The sequence below is a fragment of the Chrysemys picta genome, chromosome 8 (assembly GCF_011386835.1).
Source record: "Chrysemys picta bellii isolate R12L10 chromosome 8, ASM1138683v2, whole genome shotgun sequence".
Classification (NCBI taxonomy): domain Eukaryota; kingdom Metazoa; phylum Chordata; order Testudines; family Emydidae; genus Chrysemys; species Chrysemys picta.
Genome location: NC_088798.1, coordinates 5887767 through 5907153, shown reverse-complemented (window position 1 = coordinate 5907153; position 19387 = coordinate 5887767). Strand labels below are relative to the sequence as shown.

The following is a 19387-nucleotide window of genomic DNA, read 5'->3' as shown; positions in this document are numbered from 1 at the left end:
TGCAATTCTGTTTTGTGGGAAAATCTGTGAATTCAAAATTCATCTTTGTTCAGAATCAGAATGAAACACTGAATTTCCAAGTCTCCTGTGAAATGAAATGTTTGTGTGTGGGGGGGGAGAATTATTTGGGGGTCCATTGAAATTTTCCATTTCAATAAAATCAAAACGGTATGTTTCGGTATTGATTTTTTGATTTTATATTTTTACATTTTAGATGATGCTTATGATGTGTTGTTCTATTTTACATTTTATTTTTGTATTATTTTATAAAATAATGTAAATGGGTAAAAATAAAATGTAAATACACCTCTACCCCTATCTAACGCTGTCCTCGGGAGCCAAAAAATCTTGCCGTGTTATAGGTGAAACTGCGTTATATCGAATTTGCTTTGATCCACCGGAGTGTGCAGCCCTGCCCCCCACCCCGGAGCGCTGCTTTACTGCGTTATATCCAAATTCGTGTTATATCGGGTCACGTTATATCGGGGTAGAGGTGTATATACAAATAAAATATTTTTAAAAATTCAAAACAAAAAAGCTGTTTTGAAACAAATGCTTCATTTTGATTTTTTTTCCTAGACAAAAAATAGTCGAAATCGATATGTCTATGGGATGTTTAGATTTTGATGAATCAGATTTTGTGATAGATCCATGTTCCATCTGAAAATTTTCAGCCAGCTCTATTCATGACAAAGAGAAGACAAAAGTTACGTGTCTGATATGTGCCTATGCCAAGTCCCCCCATTACCACCCATTTTTACTCAGTTGTACTTTTCCGCTGACTTTTAACTTGAGCGGCTACTGTGATTTCTGAGGCCCCTACATTGTTGATCAAAGGTGTCGTAATAGAGATACTCCATACCACCCTGCTTGATAAACTGAAACAAATCTCCCAAAAGGGAAAGGTTTCTTGTCCATAGGCGTGTATTTTGGTTTTGTCAGACACAGAAAAATAAGGAAAATAATTTAAACTTCATCATATCTAGGGCCCTGAATTCAGAAAACTTCCAGGTTACTGAAACTTAAGTATGTGCTAAAATGCCTTCCCAATTCCAGACTACAAAAACCCTGTCACTGTAGTGAATCCACTTCCCTAAAAGGCGGTAGCTCGGTTGATAGAAGAATTCTTCCGTTGGCTTAGCACTGTCTACACCATGGATTAGGTTGTATTAACTATGTTGCTCAGGGGTGTGAATTTTTCACAACCCTAAATGATGTAACTGGATCGGCCTAACATTTTAGTGTGGACCTGCCCTTAGATTTAGAGGTGGCAGGAAAGCAAGGTCAACAGGGGACAGGTAAAAAGCTTTCCCGTTATTCCCCCTGTTTTTTCATTGATTTTTTCAAAATTTCCCAAGCAGCGATAGCAATGATTGGAAGCTGGACACGGTTTTTTTTTTTAATTTAAAATGTTACTGTGGTTATCTCATGTGTTTGCGTCAACATTTCAAAATCCTGACCAGCTCTAGCCAGAGAGACACTAAGGCCCATATCCACAAAGAAAACGTAGGCATTGCAAGGTTGAGTGGTGCAACACCTAACTCTTAAACCCCTAGCCACCCAGCGAAATCCACAAAAGCTGAGTTAGGTGACCAGGCTCCCTCCGATGCATAGGGAGAGACAGCCCCTAAGAATGGGATCCACAAAAGCCACCATGCTAGGCCGGGAACCACCGTAGTCAGCCAATATCAGATGCCAAGGAGATGGGTGCATCCTAAACCCCACATCTCTCAGGGAGTTAGGCTCCTTAATCTAGGCTGGAGGGAGGCATGTATTTCTGTGAATCTTTCCTAGAGTCACAGGCCTACGCTACTTCTTCCAAGAATGATGTTGTTCCACACCTAATTCTACAGAAAATGCCCCGTGGCAGGGGGAGAGAGGAGGAAGCTTCCCTTATAACCTGTAACCCCGTGGTTAGGAAACTCCCTCAGGATGTGGGGGACTGTGGTTCAATCCCCCCCTCTCCCAGATGAGGAGAAGGCATTTCAACAAGGGTTTCCCTCCTTCCCAGGTGAGGGCCCTAAGCACTGGACTCTAGGATGTTCTGATGTGGGGTCTCTCCATCTCTCCCATTGAAGCTGTTCCTCTGTGTGGCTATAGAATTAAATATGCATTGGGCCAAAGAGATAGTGAGAGTGACTGTATAACCTAGACGTTAGGGGCACCCACCTGAGAAATGGACAATCCATGCTCAAATCCCTTCTCCTCATGAGGCTAGCCCACAGGCTCTGCCCCTTCCTCCTGAGGCCCCACAGCCAGAGAAATCCTAGACCATCTGCTCCAGCCGCACTGGCTGCCCCCCCCCCCAGTGTCATGCCAAGCTACCAGCTCCCCCAGCCCCCGGCCGGCCCTCCCAGCCTCAGGCCAGACCCAGCGCTGCACCAGGCCGCTAGCCTGACCCTACCCAGGCTGGTCCCAAGTGCCTGACCCCCCCTTACCAGGCCTGTGTGAGTTAAGGTTGCCAACTTTCTACTGGCACTTCAAAAGACTTATATTGAGATGTGTGAGACGGTGGGGGTCTATCGAACATTCATAGGCCTTTGTATCAATACGTTTTATACGTGTTTGTGTGTTCCCGGCTTTCTGGCTGAGATTCTTTTGGAATCCAAACACACTAAGGGGTTATTAATGCCAAATCCTAATGCTGGTTATGCAGTTACCTGGCCTTTGAAGCTTCCCCCCCGGGCAAAGGTGAAGTAACTGGTTTTACTTGTTTCAGGATAGCTGGGAAACAAAGGTCCCACAAACTGTATAGAAGTGTCAGCTTAAACTAACTGAGAGGGCCCTCATTTGGATCCAACCAACTGCCAGGAACCTTTAACCAAGATGGCAATCCCTGCTCCAGGGTATGAAGGACTAGATCCTGTCAAGGTCTCCAGGTGCTAGGTGCACTTGGTAAGCTGAAGCAAGCGTATAGACTGTCAATTGTTTTGCACGTTTTCTCTGGAAGGCTTTTGTCCTTAAATATCTGTGATGGCTTCCTGGTCTCTGGTAAACCACTGTCATAGTCCTTGAAAGAGAGAGATCCAGATTGCAGGTGCTACAGGATAATGGCAGTGAACTGCAGGGGGACTGCATGCCAAACCATGGTCTGGAGGGACAGAGTCGCAAGACTCTGCCTAATGAGAGGTGACAGCAGGACCCCTGAGACCTAAGCAGGGCCATCCTTAGGCATAAGCAGCATACAAGGCTGCGTAGGGCACCTGAAAATTTGGGGCACCACTGGGTCTTAATGCCCACCCTTCCGTGTCTTCCTATTTCTGTTCTGACCCTTCCTGCAGGCTCCCACAGCTGGCTGCTGCAGCCTGGTGACTTACTCTGGAGAGGATCTAGTAACTTAAAAGTGAAAAAGCCTCCAGCCTGCCCGACCTATTAGCACAACATTGAAACTGTTAAAGAGCCATTCAAGTGGTAATGAACCTATTTAACAGGCATTTGCCAACCTCCAGGTATATACTGTCAGTTTCTAATAGGGTTACCATATTTTGTGCCTCCAAATGGAGGACACTCCACGGGGCCCCGGCCCCACCCCCAGCCCCGCCCACGCCCCAACTCCACCCCCTCCCCAAAGTCTCCGCCCCGTCCCCTGCTTCCCGCGAACATTTAATTCGCGGGAAGCCTGAAGCAGGTAAGGGGGAGTGTGGGGGGAGGAGGCGGGGCCCAGGCTGGCCCCCCGGCGGCTCCAGCCTGGGTCGGCTCGGGCCCTGGGGTGCCGGCCCCGGCCCCCGGCCGACCACCCCCGGCCCGCCCAGCACTGCCGGCCCCCGGCGGCCCAGCGCACCCCCTGGCGGCCCGGCCCCGCGACCCCGGCCCCGCGACCCCGGACCGGCTCCCGGCCCCGCGGCCCAGCGCACCCCCCCGCTACCCCGGACCGGCTCCCGGCCCCGCGGCCCAGCGCACCCCCCCGCTACCCCGGACTGGCTCCCGGCCCCGCGGCCCAGCGCACCCCCCCGCTACTCTGGACCGGCTCCCGGCCCCGCGGCCCAGCGCAACCCCCGCTACCCCGGACCGGCTCCCGGCCCCGCGGCCCAGCGCACCCCCCGGCGGCCCGGACCGGCTCCCGGCCCCGCGGCCCCGCGGCCCCGCGGCCCAGCGCACCCCCCCGCGACCCCGGCCCGGCTCCCGGCCCCGCGGGCCCGGCCCGGACCCCGGCCCGGCACCGCGCCCCTGGCTCCTCGCCCGGCCCCGCGCCCAGCCCGGCACCATGCCCCCGGCCCCGCGACCCCGGCCCGGCCCCGCTCCAGCCCCGGCCAAAGAGGCCCCGGCCGAGCCCTCCCTCCCGATTTTCCCGGACATGCCCGGCTTTTGGGGATTTCCCCCCGGACGGGGATTTGAGCCCCCAAAAGCCGGACATGTCCGGGAAAATCCGGACGTATGGTAACCCTAGTTTCTAAGGCCTTGGCTACACTCGCGGATTCACAGCAGCGCTGTGAAGCGCGAGTGTAGTCGCGCCGCCAGCGCTGTGAGAGCTCTCCGAGGGGAATAGCTCACAGCGCTGCGAGCGAGCGTGCAGCGCTGCAGGTGTTGATTACACTGGCGCTTTACAGCGCTGCACTCGCTGCGCTCAGGGGGGGTGTTTTTTCACACCCCTGAGCGCAGCAAGTGCAGCGCTGTGAATTGCCAGTGTAGCCAAGGCCTGAATTTACTGACAAAAACAGTTGTGCATGACTGTCATATTTATTCAGCACAGGTCAGTCTACAGGACCTTAGTTTAAAATTTGCTTTAAAAATATTTCATTAGTGAGTTGGTGAATATTATAAAATCACATCTCTAAAAAATCCTTGCATAGATTTTTAGATGCACAATCATCTTTAGCCTTAAATGCTTGGATCTTCAGACATATGTTTTTTTTAAATAAATCCTTCAAAAGACCACCCTTATCTAAAATACACAATTTAATTTTAATTACTATAGGGGAAAAAAAACTTGCTTCCAAAGCCTTGCTGTCCTTTCTGTCCATCCCTTTCTCCCTTCACCACCCCCACACCCCCATTGAAGAGAGCCCTTAAAGGGACAACACCCCTTTCCGTCCAGATAACTGGACAAAGAGTTTCCCTTTCTTTACTTCTGACTATCTGATGAACTCGTTTTAAGAGAACCCTCCAGCAAAACCAGTGCTTAGTAAGATATAAAATCCTTTGTTAGGCCTAAAATCTTTGGAAACATTTTTTAAAGTTGGTGAAGTTTCATAAACATGTCTATTGTTATGGAGATCACACAAAATAAATTAGTGTTCCCTTTTTCTAAACGCAATGAACATTGTTATGAACACACTAAACCTCTATGACTGATTAATTTAAAATAATGTCTTTGTTTCAGTGAGTTAAATATGTAGTAATCTGGAATGATTACTTTATGAAGGCTTAAGAGTACATTTAAAATATAAAATCAACTTAGAAATACTGATTAAGAAAAGGGAAAACAGAGGGAGACAGTGAGAAGAGGGTGGAGCCTGGGCAGAGTGGGGCGGGGCCTGGGGTGGGGCAGGGTCACAGGCAGAAGAGGTGGGCTGGGGAGCTAGCCTCCCCAAGCGGCAGCTTCACCCACCGCCCATGACAGCAGGTAAGAGTGGGTTGGCTCCGACACACCAAGCACACACTGCAGTCTCTGTAGGCAGGGGCTGTATTCACAGCGCCACGCATTCTGCGCGAGGGAGAGGGTACGGGGGTGTCTGTAGGAAACTGTGACTCTCCACCACCGTGAGGCAGGCCGGGCGTCTCGGTATCCTTTGCTGCCTCATCCTTCCGCCCTCTCTCCCCCGGGCTGCCGTTGGGCATAGGGACACCAGTTTAATAATACTGCCTAGGCCCCATAAATCCTCAGGACGGCCCTGGACCTAAAGGGGGCATCCCTTGAGCACACAGGGGTCAGAGGTGGAGATGCCTGAAACTGTGCCAGCTGCCAGTGAAGATAAACTATCCTAGTGTGAAATAAAAAGAAACAAAATGTAAAGGAACAACTGAAACCACAGGGTGGTGTCAATCTATTTGATCTAAGCAGGAGCTCTTACTGAGGGACAGATGCTCAGTTTTTGTTGTTTGAGCTGTTGTACAACACCCTGGCAAGGAAACTGGCTACTCGGTTGCCATTCAGTGTAACTAACTCACTTGCGTAACACAATATTCCAGCTGAAGAAATGGCCCACAATTCAGGAGTGAGTCATTTCCGCAGTTCTCTTTGTATCAGTTCAAGCCCGCCACGTCAAGTCCTTCCTACACACGGTCAAGTGAGTTAGCAGAAGCGGCAGTGCAAAATGGCAAAGAACTTGCTGAGTTTTCTTTTTATAATCCCTGGTGTATTCAAGGGATCTAGCCCTAGCATTTTCACTCTATTGCAACACACTCCACGCTGCTGGATTAGGATTGCCAGGCCAGAGATTTGTGGGAAGAAGGACAAAATACTATGTTTACCATTGCATTTTTGTAGGAGGCTTCACACAAAGCAAGTCCCCTATCCCTTACCTTATCCCCTGTGCTCCACTCTGGTGGTAAGAGGGGGTAGAATGCTGATATAAGTAGGCAGCTGGGGATCCCCGGATCTCAGAGGCTGTCATAGACACCTTTATGCCACATGCTTCTGACCCCCTGGGATAGAGGGTGTGCTGGGGTCAGTAAGGGGGTGACTGGAGTACACTGCTCTCCAGGAATCCTTGGCTGGTGGATGGCTCTTAGATGGCTCAGACAGCCAGGCATATTACAGAGCAGCCCCAAGGCTGCTCTAAATTACACCAGAGTCTGAAACAGTCCCCTGCTGTCCCCAGGATTAGGGAAGGAGAGCTGCAGAAAGGTGATGTGATGCCACCTTTCCGTCAACTTAGTGCCACTGATAATACAACCCCCAAAGTGGCCAATCTCTTGGGGACTAAATTATGCATTCCTTACTCACATTAGTAGTCTCACACTTACATGAATAACCCTATTGACTTCAGTAAATATCTGACTTTCAGTATCTGTAAGCTAAGAACACAAGCATAGATTTGGACCTTATGTATCTACAAAGAAATTACTGAATAGGAAGCATGCAAAATGAGCAAGGTTATTTATTTACTTATAGATTATTTTCTACTGAAAGTTTAACCAGAGTTTCCCTGTCTCAAATCCCTCTTGCCCCATCTGATTGTTTCTTCTGTGGCTACTTAAATGGAAAGCACACACTGTATAATGTATATGCTACACAATGTTATGCGTGAAACATAGACCTGAATGATATTAACATAGAGGCCAGGAAGGTGCAGTTGTTTCTCTATTTCTCTTTTACTTCATATGAGCACTGTCATTGCCATAATACATCAGATCAATGGGTCCATCTAGTCCAGTATCTTGTCTCCAACAGTGGCCAGTACTATCAGATTTAGAAGATGGTACAAGATACCCTGCCAAAAACAGTTATGGAATAACTTGCCCACACAAATGGTTCTTTTCAAGCCCTCCTTAGCTACTGGTTGTCATATGTCTCGAAACACGAGAATTTATAACCCTTCCAAACTCCTGGGGTAACTTTTTAAAAATCCATAACCATATAACCCTAATACTTCAGCATTTATAGAGCATAAATGTCTTTGGAGCATTGTACAGTTATCAGTTTATCCACTCAATATCTGGTGATCAATGTAAACATTATTATTCCTCCTTTACCATGAGTAGGCAAGAGGTTAAGTGACTTCCCCACCCCTCCATTCTAGATAGCAACTTTATATTAGAGCTTGGATTATACCTCAGGAGGTCCTGGCTCCCAGGCCTGTGTTCTAACCACTAGGAAGGCTGTCTATCTATAGAAGGAAGCTGCTTTTGGTTTTTTGATTTGAGCTTTAAGTCTTCACCACCACCTCTTTCCTTACCTCATGGACATTGCCAAAAAGCCAGTGGACTGGAGGGCCCGGAAAACTCTTCAGTGCTTTGTTCAGCTCCCTTCTCCACTGATACAGCTTGATTGCTTTCGACACCATGTAGGTCAGACAAAGCACAATGGGCAGGTAAAAGATTCGAGAGACATCCTTATGCAGCCAGCACCAAATAGCGGTTATCAGTCTCACCACCACACAAGTCATCTTCCTGCTGTGTATGTCTTCTCCCCACCAGCAAATGCACCATCCAGTTACTCTTTATAGATGTTCCAGCTGGCAGACTGATCCAATGATATCCAAAGAGGTAGAGTCACACAAGCAGTTGATCTGATGCCAACTTTACCGGGGGGAGGGAAGGACCAGAAGGAATGTGTTTAGGTGTTGCCCCGCTTAGAATTGCAACACCTTAGGTATTGCTCTGCTCAAAATTACAATGCTTCATGGATTTAGGTTCTTTAATTTATGACTCCACAATAAGAAGCCTGGGCTGGGACTCTTGGGGCTGATGTTGTTTTGCTGCCTCCCAGATGCCAAAGTAAATGCTGTTATAGCAAGTTACGAGACATCCTATCTCTACCAATGATAGCCCACCCAGGAATACGTGTCACTAGCCAACCGGAATTTGATATAATCAAGAATCACTCAAGAGAACACTTCAACCTCCCTGGTCACTCAATTACAGACCTAAAAGTCAGAATTCTCCAACAAAAAAACTTTAAAAACAGACTCCAACGAGAAACTGCAGAATTGGAATGAATTTGTAAACTGGATACCATTAAATTAGACTTGAATAAAGACTGGGAGTGGATGGGTCATTACACAAAGTAAAAACTATTTCCCCATGCTAATTTTTCCCCTACTGTTCCTCACACCTTCTTGTCAACTGTTGGAAATGGGCCATCCTGATTATCACTACAAACGTTTTTTCTCCTGCTGATAATAGCCCACCTTAATTGATTAGTCTCCTTAGAGTGGGTATGGCAACACCCATTTTTCATGTTCTCTGTGTATATATATCTTCCTACTGTATTTTCCACTGCAAGCATCTGAAGAAGTGGATTTTAGCCCACAAAAGCTTATGCCCAAATAAACTTGTTAGTCTCTAAGGTGCCACAAGTACTCCTCGTTCTTTTTGCTGATACAGACTAACACGGCTACCACTCTGAAACCTTAAGAGAAGGTTAGTGCATGAAGCATATTATCCTACATCTGCCTGCTCCTGGGTTTCTTACCCTTTCATCTGAACCATCCGGTCCTATCCACAGTTGGAGATGAGATACTGGACTAGATGGACCATAGGTCTGATTTAGGCCATGTCTACACTTCCACTTATGCTGACAAAAACCACCCCTGAGCAACATAAGGTTTGCCGGCATAAGTGCTCATGTGCACAGCACTATGTCAGTGGTTTTATTATGTCAAGGGGAGAGCTCTCTCCCATCGACACAGAGCGGCTACATGAGCAATCTTACAGCGACGTCGCTGTATCAGTACAGCCGTGCCACTGTAAGCTCGCTAGTGTAGACATGACCTTAGTCTGAGAATTCTTTCTATTTCTGTGTGGATGATCATCCCAGAGAGCTTGCTAGAGTTGAGCATTAGAGAAAATATCTGAATGTTGATGTTGGGAACCATCCAACAGTGTAACAGGCATCATTTTGGAATCAAAGCTCATTGGAGTAACACCTGCAGTCAGAGTCTGTTTGGACTGCACTATCTCCACACAAGTAAAATGGATGCCCACCTGCTAGACGGAGACTTAGCAAGGCTTGTTCGGTGGGCTTTAGGCGAAGTGCTTTTCACCTAACTCAGTTGATTTGGCTAATACTTCCAATACACAGCATAAGGCAGGAGATGGAGTTCTTCTAAAATAAGAGGTGGAGGTTACCCAGTGGGTTAACGTATTAAATTCCTTGCACATAAATTCAGAGACTGGGGAGGGAGCCGGCACAGCAAGATTCTGGCAATTTTGATCGGGCGGCTGGGATGATCTTCATCATTGAATGGACACTGGGGACAATCGTCATAAGAGAGCAGTGTTGTTATTAATGTTTATTTTTATTTGGGGGCAGGGCACGTTGTCTTAGACCTGGGCTACACTGGGGGAGTTCAAACTAAGATATGCAACTTCAACTATGCTATTTGACTTACCTGGCCGTCCTCATGGCAGCAAGTCGACTGCCTTGGCTCCCCCGTCGACTCCGCTTACTCCTCCTGCCGAGGTGGAGTACAGGCGTCGATTCGGGGATCGATTTATCGCGTCTACATGAGACACGATAAATCGATCCCCAGTACATTGAACACTACCCGCCGATCCGGCGGGTAGTATAGACGTACCCTTGGCCTGTGCTTGAACAGCAGCTAACACGGTGAGGTCATGGGGCTCCTAGGCACATCCTCAGTAATAATAATAATTAATAAACAGTTTTAATAATAGTAATTTCTATCCACCCATCTTTTTAAACCACATCTATCACAGTGCACATCTCAGCACCTCCCAAAATTATAACCATGACCTAGTGGCCATGGACAGTGCGTGAGCCACCCATTCGGGGAGGTTAGCGCCTGGCCCCGTCTCTTCTGCCGGAGGTCCCACCCCGTCTGCCCCCCCACCACCAGCGGAGCCCCGAGCCCCCCACTGCGGCCGCTGGCCCCAGTCCTGGCCAGCCTGCCTGAGTTCCCCTAGCCCTGCAGTGCCAGGAACTGTGGCCCCAGCAACGCAGTGCCACCAGCACCGGGGCACCATGGCCCCAGTACCCCCAACCCTGGAGCGCCGGGCACCGTGGCCCCAGCTACCCAATGCCACCAGCACCGAGGCACCATGGCCCCCGCACCCCTAGCCCCGGAGCGCTAAGCCCAAGTCCCGGGCCGCAGGCTTGCCTACCCTAGCTAATTGTTCCAAAAGCATTACCGACAGACATGCTAAATTGGATACATGAAGGACAATTGGGAATGGAAAAATGTAAATGGAGGGCTAGAGATATTTTATGCTGCCCTCAAATGAATGTAAATGTAAGAACAGCCATACTGGGTCAAACCAATGGTCCATCTAGCCCAGTATCCTGACTTCCAACAGTGGCCAATGTTAGGTGCTTCAGAGGGAATGAACAGAACAGGGAATCATCAAGTGATCCATCCCCAGTTGCCCATTCCCAGCTGTTGGCAAACAGAGGTTAGGGACACTTCAGAGCATGGTTTTGCATCCCTGTCCATCCTGGCTAATAGCCATTAATGGACTTATGCTCCATGAATTTATCTATTCTTTTTTGAATCCTGGTATAATCTTGGTCTTCACAACATCCCCTGGAAACAGTTCCACAGGTTGACTGTGCATTGTGTGAAGAAATACTTCCTTTTGTTTGTTTTAAACCTGCTGCTTAACACTTCCTTATTCACCTTCTCCCCACCAGTCATGATTTTATAGACCTCAATCATATCCCCCCTTATTCATCTCTTTTCCAAGCCGAAAAGTCCCAGTCTTATTAATCTCTCCTCATATGGAAGCTATTCCATGCCCCTAATCATTTTTGTTGCCCTTTTCTGAAACTTTTCTAATTCCAATATATCTTTTCTGAGGTGGGGTGACCAGATCTGCATGCAGTATTCAAGATGTGGGCGTACCATGGATTTATATAGAGGCTTTATGATATTTTCTGTCTTATAATGATCTATCCCTTTCCTAATGATTCCCAACATTCTGTTCACTTTTTTAACTGCCACAGCACATTGAATAGATGTTTTCAGAGAACTATCCACAGTGACTCCAAGATCTCTTTCTTGAATGGCAACAGCTTATTTAGACCTCATTATTTAATATGTATAGCTGGGATTATGTTTTCCAATGTGCATTGCTTTGCATTTCTCAACATTGAATTTCATCTGCCATTTTGTTGCCTAGTCACCCAGTTTTGTGAGATCCCTTTGTAACTCTTCACAGTCTGTTTTGGACTTAACCATCTTGAGTAGTTTTGCCACCTCACTGTTTACCCCTTTTTCCAGATCATTTTTGAATATGTTGAATAGGACTGGTCCCAGTACAGACCCCTGGGGGACACCCCTATTTACCACTTTCCATTCTGAAAACTGACCATTTATTCCTACTCTTTGATTCCTATCTTTTAACCAGTAAAAAAGCAACAGAGGGTCCTGTGGCACCTTTAAGACTAACAGAAGTATTGGGAGCATAAGCTTTCCTGGGTAAGAACCTCACTTCTTCAGTTGCTTTTTACAGATTCAGACTAACACGGCTACCCCTCTGATACTATCTTTTAACCAGTTACTGGTCCAGGAGAGGATCTTACTTCTTATCCCGTGGTAGCTTACTTTGCTTAAGAGCCTTTGGTGAGGGACCTTGTCAAAGGCTTTCTGAAAATCTAAGTACACTATATCCACTGGATCACTCTTGTCCACATGCTTGTTGACCCCCTCAAAGAATTCTAATAGATTGGTGAGGCATGATTTCCCTTTAGAAAAACCATGTTTACTCTTCCCCATCAAATTATATTCATCTATGTGTCTGATAATTCTGTTCTTTACTATAGTTTCAATGAATCTGCCAAGTACTGAAGTTGGGCTTACCACCTGTAATTGCCAGGATCACCTCTGGAGCCTTTTTTAAAAATAGGCATTATATTAGCTATCCTCCATCTGGTACCTAGATGTGGACATAGAAGAAACCATTAGAGCTTGTGAAACATGATAGAAATACAGACCCAGTCAAGTAAAGGAGCCCATAATATTTACTCAGGAGAGTTTAGTTCCGTGGTAAAAGTGGGCATTGATTTGTTCACATACGCTAGAAGAAACTGTGCACTGGTTTGGGATTATTTATTGCAGTTTCCAAAAATAGCATTGCTAGAAAACACTACTGCAAAACATGTTATTATGCACATGAAGTTCTTTTTTGTTAGACACGGTATACCGGCAGTGGGTGTGTCAAATAATGGTCCACAGTTTGACGGATGTGAGTTCAGACAATTTGCTAACAAACAAAGCTGTAAACGAGGGCTGCCAATTAATCACAGTTAAGGAGGAGTCTAACTCTTACTTAAAATTGCTGCCCCCTTAAAGCGTGGTGGGACAGAGTGCAGGGAGCAAACAGGTGAGTCTGTGCTCTGATCACTCAGAAATTAATTAGCTCCCCTTGAGAAAGCTGGCAGCAGTAATCAGACAATCAGGTTGGCCGGCTTGGTGGGATCAGGAGCCACTTACCCCATCAATCCAAGGCTGACAAAAAAGCAGGAAGGAAGTGCCAGGGGGAAAGAGAGGAGATTAAGGCTAGTTGAGACCAGTTAAAGGGAGGCCTCAAAGGAGAGAGACCTCTGTTCCCCTGAGGTCCTGGGGAGAAGGCCAAAAAATTGTGGTGGTGCTGTATTCAGACTGTTGCATAGGGATTGTTATGGAAATGGTGGAGAATACTTAAAATAAAAGGATACAGTGAAAGCACAACCACTCGAATCCGTGCATTTTCTGTGGGAAATGAGTCATGCCCCCTTACACATGGGTTGTCACCAGCAGAGGTTTTGTTCAATATGTAAGCGAGGGAATGGTCCTGCTATTGTGAGGAACTTTCCTAGCTTCTGCACTACCCCAGTGAAATGGGCTAGCGCAAGGATCTGAGTCTTCGCTCCCACTCCCTTTGCCCAGAGGTCTGCCTGACCTCGAGGACTCCCCTTCCTCCCTTCTGTCTGGCAGAGTCCTCGTAACCCCAACAAGGCTGGGCTCAGGATTCCTGGGGGGCTCGACCCTCAACCTTGCTGTGGCCACTTAGGACAGGGGCTAAGGTGTCCCCACTCCGGGTTACTCTCTCTGCACTGGACACTTCCCTGACTCACTGATCATTACATACAATTTACAGCAAATACAATTTATTTAATCAGCAATTAATTTTAAAAAGAATAAGGAAAAATGGGAAAGGTTGAAGGAAACACATCCCCCTGCTCTGTGGCAGGGAACATCACAAACAGTGTCTCTGGAACGTCCGGGCAGTTCACAGTCTGTTCCTTGTAGGTCCCAGGCTCCTTCTCAGGCCCCGGCTGTGCTGCAGGGATGCTGCGGGTTGGACACTTGCTCTGGCGGTGGCCACACACCTCCGGGCTTTGCATGGTGGGACTCTTCTTCCCAGCGTCAGCCCCCCATTGGGTTAAGATCCCCCTCCCAGTCTGGCCTGCAAGGACCCTGGGCTGGGGGTGTCTTTCTGCGCTGGGCCCTTTGCCCAGGGTCCCCCCTTGGCTGGCCCCAGTTGCTCACCACACCCAGCTCTAGACTGCTCCAGCTCCAGCCCCAGCTCCATTGTTCTAGCTCCGGCTCCACTCGGCCTCAGCACTGACGCTGCTGCTCTGCCTCCAGCCCCCCGGGCTGCTTCTCTAGCCCCTCTGGCTCTGTGGCTACAGCCCTGCTCCCAGCACAGGGTCTGCTCTCTCCTGGGCTGTGTCTCTGGGTCTGTGGCTGCAGCTCTGCTCCCAGCACCGGGTCTTCTCTCTCCTTAGCTCAGCCCCACTCTGTCTGTGTGACTCAGGGTGATTCCAGCTCACACAGAGGATGGGACTTTTCTGACCCCCTGACTCCGTCATTAGCCTGTCTGCCCTGTCAATCAGGCTGACCTGGAGCATTGGCCTCTCCCCATTGCCCCTGGGGACTGTCAGTCTCAGGGTCCTGGTTTCCCATCGACTCTTCCCCTTCCTTTTGGTACTGGGACCTAGCCAACCAAAACCCCCCACTGAGTTTTAGTAAGGGGCCAATAGACCCCTTACAAATAGAAAACTGAAAAGAAGAAAGCCTAACGGTATAGAAATTGGTGTAACAGATAAAATGGCTTCACTGTGTATAAGAAAACTGACCAAAAGAAACAAAAAGGTCATGATGACAGGGGTCATACGAACCTGAGCCTTTGCAGCAACAGTATCGTGTACAAGTATATGAGGCAAGAACTTGGTCACAAAAGGCTGGGGTCTCTCACACAGTGGCTCCTAGGTCCTATGAGGTTGTCACTCCTGAGGAAACTGACATACAGATGGAATAGGAAACGCCTCCAAGCAACTCCTGGATGAAGGGAGGACAAGGAGACAAGAAATGAGACAGCACGGGGGGCAGAGTCCAAATCTGCAGAAATGGAACCAGCAAGGGCCATGGAGGTGTTGGTGTCACTAGGCATAACCCTAGGTAACTCAGGAGGGTGGAAGACCACGAGTGTCGAAGAAGCCTTCCTGCTCTAGACCTAAATGAACCAAACTCCTTCCATGTTTAAACTCTAATCGACCTCAAAAGCAGGTGCAAAATGGAATTTGTAGCAGCCAGTTATCAGTTGCAACCCCCCGCTCATACCGGTACCAAGCGGTAATAATGAGGCCTGCATGTTTCTAGCTGAAGGGGAGATAATAAATCAAAGGGGAAAAGGACAAGATAACGGTTTAAAGGAAAGTTACTAACGAGCTAGACTTATAGCCGCCAAGATGATTTAACTGCTTAAATGTAATTGCTACCTTTTTAACATGACTACTACGGAAAGGAGGGGTGGAGGGGGGGAATGGTGGGGGAGGGGTGAAGAGGGAAGAGCTTAGCTGCAAAAAGAATAAAAAGGGAAAACTCAGTGTGCTTGATCTGAGATGTGCCTGTTTCCTTGCACCGCTTTGAGATCTCAAATAAACTTTGATTGCTTCTTCACCCTGGTGTGTTCATTGGCGCGAAGCACACCGGGCAACGAACCCCACTGTTGCTTTCCTCGGGCACTCTGTGCCAGCAACAGAGGAGTCCACTGAATGGGTGCACACAGGTGGTACTGAACACCACACATGAAGGGATAACACCAGATTCACAAGACTGAGCAGCACACATCAAAGACTAATTGAAAATTGTTAGTGGGTTATTAGGGGCTTGTATTTGCATATATACGGTTGTGTCTAACATTCATCTTTATTTGGAACCGGGAGATGAAACGATATCTCTCTGAGAGAGCCATGTTGAGGGTTGGCTCTGTCTAGTCTGGCTCAACACAAGGAGGTTGAGAATGGCACAGAGACTCGGGGATGATCTTTCCGCTAATACAGAACCAGTACCTCAACTTTGTTTACGTCTCCTTCATAAGCACCAAGGAATATTATAGATATTGGCTCATTGCACACTGGGTCAGCCTTGATTGACAACTACTAGTGAAAGTCAGTCCCGGTAATCTGTATCTGAAAATATTGCATCACTGCTGGTCCTTTAATCATTGCAACTCCTTTAGAAGTCAGACTCTTTTCTTCCCCGTTTTTTGGTAGCAGAAGTTGCTGTGAAAACAATACCTCCATACCACACCCTGGATCATTTTTCATGCAACCAAATTGTGTAAGAGTTTGGGACTTCCCCTCACCTGGCTGATTAGGACGACTTAAAATAAACTTCTCATTGCATTCATTATTATTTCCTTGAAGCAGTATCAACTTTGATATAAGGGGTGGAGTAATTAGTACCTGTGCATTCCCACACTACAATTTCAATAAAAACCTTACCCAGCATATTGGCTATGCCAAAATTCTAGCTTTATGCTCAGCTGAACTCACACAGTGAAAGGGGAGGTCTGGCTCGAGCAGAGAAATAAATCAGGCTGTCCAGAAGAGCTTTGGAAGGGAGGCAGAATGCCCAGGATTCTGCTGTCTCTGTATAGGCAGATCCTTGTTGTGCGTGAGACACCTGTCCTCTTCCTTCCTTAATCGCCTCCCAAAGAACTCTCTGCTGCAGCAGAGCCCAGGATCACCCTCCACCTCATGAGACACCTTTGGGCAGGGATTTTCTCAGGGCAGGGGTAAAACCCCCTTTAAAGCCCTGCCATGCTGGCTGCAGTCTGCTCTCTGGCCAGGAGGCCAGGGGAGAGACACAGGTATTCAGCAGTGGGCCCAGCTACAAGCCCCAATCAGGGCTGGCTCAGAGGAACGTCCTGAGCTGAGTGCGGACAGCTGGGCTGAGGCCCGGGAGGGCTATAAAAACCCTGAACACACCTCAGAGAGGAGGCTAGACTGGGAGGAGACAGGAGGGTGGTATCGCTGTCTCCTTACCAAAGGAGGAAGCCTCAAAAGCAGGAGACCCTGGGGAGGGTCTGTGGAGCACTAGCTGTTGGGAGACCGGGGAACTGCACGAACGCTGTAAATAAAGACACTTGGGTGATCCAACAAAAGAAGGCCTGGAAGTGTCTTTATTATACCAGCCTAAACTCAAGGCGCAGGCGGAAAAGTGGGAGAGCCCGCACCGACCCCGTGACAGGCCCTGGTTTTGTCTGTGGCTACCGTGAGGCAGACAATAATTACGTACCAAAAAACCAGCATTAAAAGAACATTGTGTTAGCAAAGCCCAGCACTTAAAAGTTGGGACATGCTGCTATCAAGGTCACCCATTCAAGCTCAATTCAGCCCCCTCGGGCGTTTGCATTCTGAGTTAGTCTTTCGTTATACGATCATGTAACCATTTGTTTCCAATATTCCTATTTACTATCATTTGAATCTCTGTTCTCTGCTAACAAACTGATTTGTGTTTTCACAATAAATATATCTAAGTGCTGTGTGTTTAAGTGGAGTGGTGAGCCAGAGTTGAATCTTCAAGACTGGCTGATCCACAAAGTTTGGATTCAGATGCAGAGTTTTCCCAAATTCTGTGGTGGTTGAATCCAGGCTTTGGGGTCAGGCCCACATCTTGCTGGATCAGAACTAAAACCTAGTGAATTCTTTCCATTGACTTCAATGGGCTTTAAATCAGGTCCATTATTCTATGGACAAACTGTGGCCCCGCCCTGTAGCTATTCCATGTGGTTGCTGCTATGTTTACTGCACAATAATTCACAGTAGCACTATGAGAAATTCATCCGCTGCAAAGCAAAGTTTAATTTAATCTCCAGGTTTTACATGGTCTTAATCCCAAATTACTTATCAAGCCAAGCTCACATTGCAAAGTGTATAGCCCAAACAGGCAAACGCATGGGCTAAAAACACAAAGTACAGATACCTTGAATGAAGCCAATGAGCCGCCCATAAACATGAGAGGGAAAGAAGCTGCAAACGCCAGAGAATGACTAATAAATCATGTGATATATAAAACAGGCCGTGGAGCCCAAATGAATGTGGTAATAGAAATTGATGCAGCATTGTACAAAGAATGTGGAAAGCCGGAGAAGTCAACAGTGAAATTCAAATCTTATCGTGAGGGATAAATTCCAGTCATGGGTGTGTGGAGCTGTCACCGATGCACCAAGACAAGGCAGTGACAAAAGGGGTTGGCAGGAGCCCAGAGAGGAGATCAATCCTTCTTGGGCTGAGACACGTTGGAGGTGTTTGGCCTAGTCACAAGGGAATATGCCAGAGGGAGTCCTGGTCGTAACTGTTGCAATCATCCTCAATCTGATGGGAATGGGCTCATTGCAGCATACAAAGGTGTGGTCCCAGAAAAGGGTAGCTGCTATGGGAGGGCATGGAACACGTGCATGCCTCTCCACAAGCTTTCAATGAGTCTAGAACTGAGCAGATAGTGTCTTTCATAGAGCCAAGATACTGGGTCTGCCGCTTAGTAATTGCAGAAATGTAAGGGGGGCAAAGGACCTGAAGAAGGCTTTTCATGGGGAATATGTCTATACACCCACAAGAAACTGGATGTATGATGAGATGGTAGCAGCCAAATTTTTTAGCAAATTTGATGCACTGGCAGGTTGCCCTGGATGAAGAAATTTCCAAGATTACCATATTTAATATACTAGCTGGCAGATGCTGCTTCTTGACATTGTCTTTGGAGAACATACGTGCAAGTAATACTGTATTTCATTGTGTAATATCCCAGATAACAGAAAGTGTTATTGGAGTGAAAGGGTGCCCTGATAATGTGATAGCCTAGGGCAGCACTGCTATTACAAAGAGAAAGCAGCTTAAATTGAGCAAAGCTAAATGTCAGTTTAATACAATGGAAATCAGTGGGGTGGGCCAGAAAACGAGAATTTTTCCTGCAGGAGTTTTCAAGGGGAAAATAAATATTCTTCCATCAGGAAATCATGATTTCCCAGGGAAAATGTTAAACAAAAACTATTTCCACCCACTTTCGGGCTGTGTTCCAAATTTTGCCAGTTGTGGAAAGTGTTGTGGGTGGAGGTTTGTTGTTGGTTCTACCACCCTCTGACATTTTCTCACTGCCTTTCAAGTTCTGTCAATTGGAAAACAATAAGAAAGTGTTGACAGTTTTCATTTTTAAGTGTTACTTTCTCTTACTTTACCTTTATTTTCCCCCTTTCTTCTGAGAGAAGAAATTTGAAAAAAAATTAGGGCTTGGCTACACTTGCAAGTTAGAGCACATTAAATCAGCCCCGGGCGCCCTAACTCCTGAGGTGTCCACACTGGCAAGGCACGTAGAGCACCTGGAGCGCTCCTGATATCTCCACGAGAAGCATAAAGCTTGCTACGCCCTGGCTGAAATGCCCAGGTGTCAGTGTGGATGACGTGTTGGATTACTGCGCTGTGATTGGCCTCTGGAAACGTCCCATAATCCCCTGAAGTCAAGTGGCCACTCTTGTCTTTGTTTTGAACTTGGCTGTA

General features: G+C 47.5%; 1 protein-coding gene across 1 annotated transcript in view; it reads right to left on the bottom strand.

Moving 5' to 3' along the window:
* LOC101944688 (cytochrome P450 4B1-like) overlaps positions 1-8154 on the bottom strand; it is a 41765-nt gene extending 33611 nt beyond the window's left edge. The window contains exon 1 of the mRNA XM_005284943.4: positions 7839-8154. Coding sequence (XP_005285000.2) covers positions 7839-8048 — 210 coding nt within the window. The 5' untranslated portion in view covers positions 8049-8154. The remainder of the gene's footprint in view (positions 1-7838) is intronic.
* Between the last annotated feature and the right edge of the window lie 11233 nt (positions 8155-19387).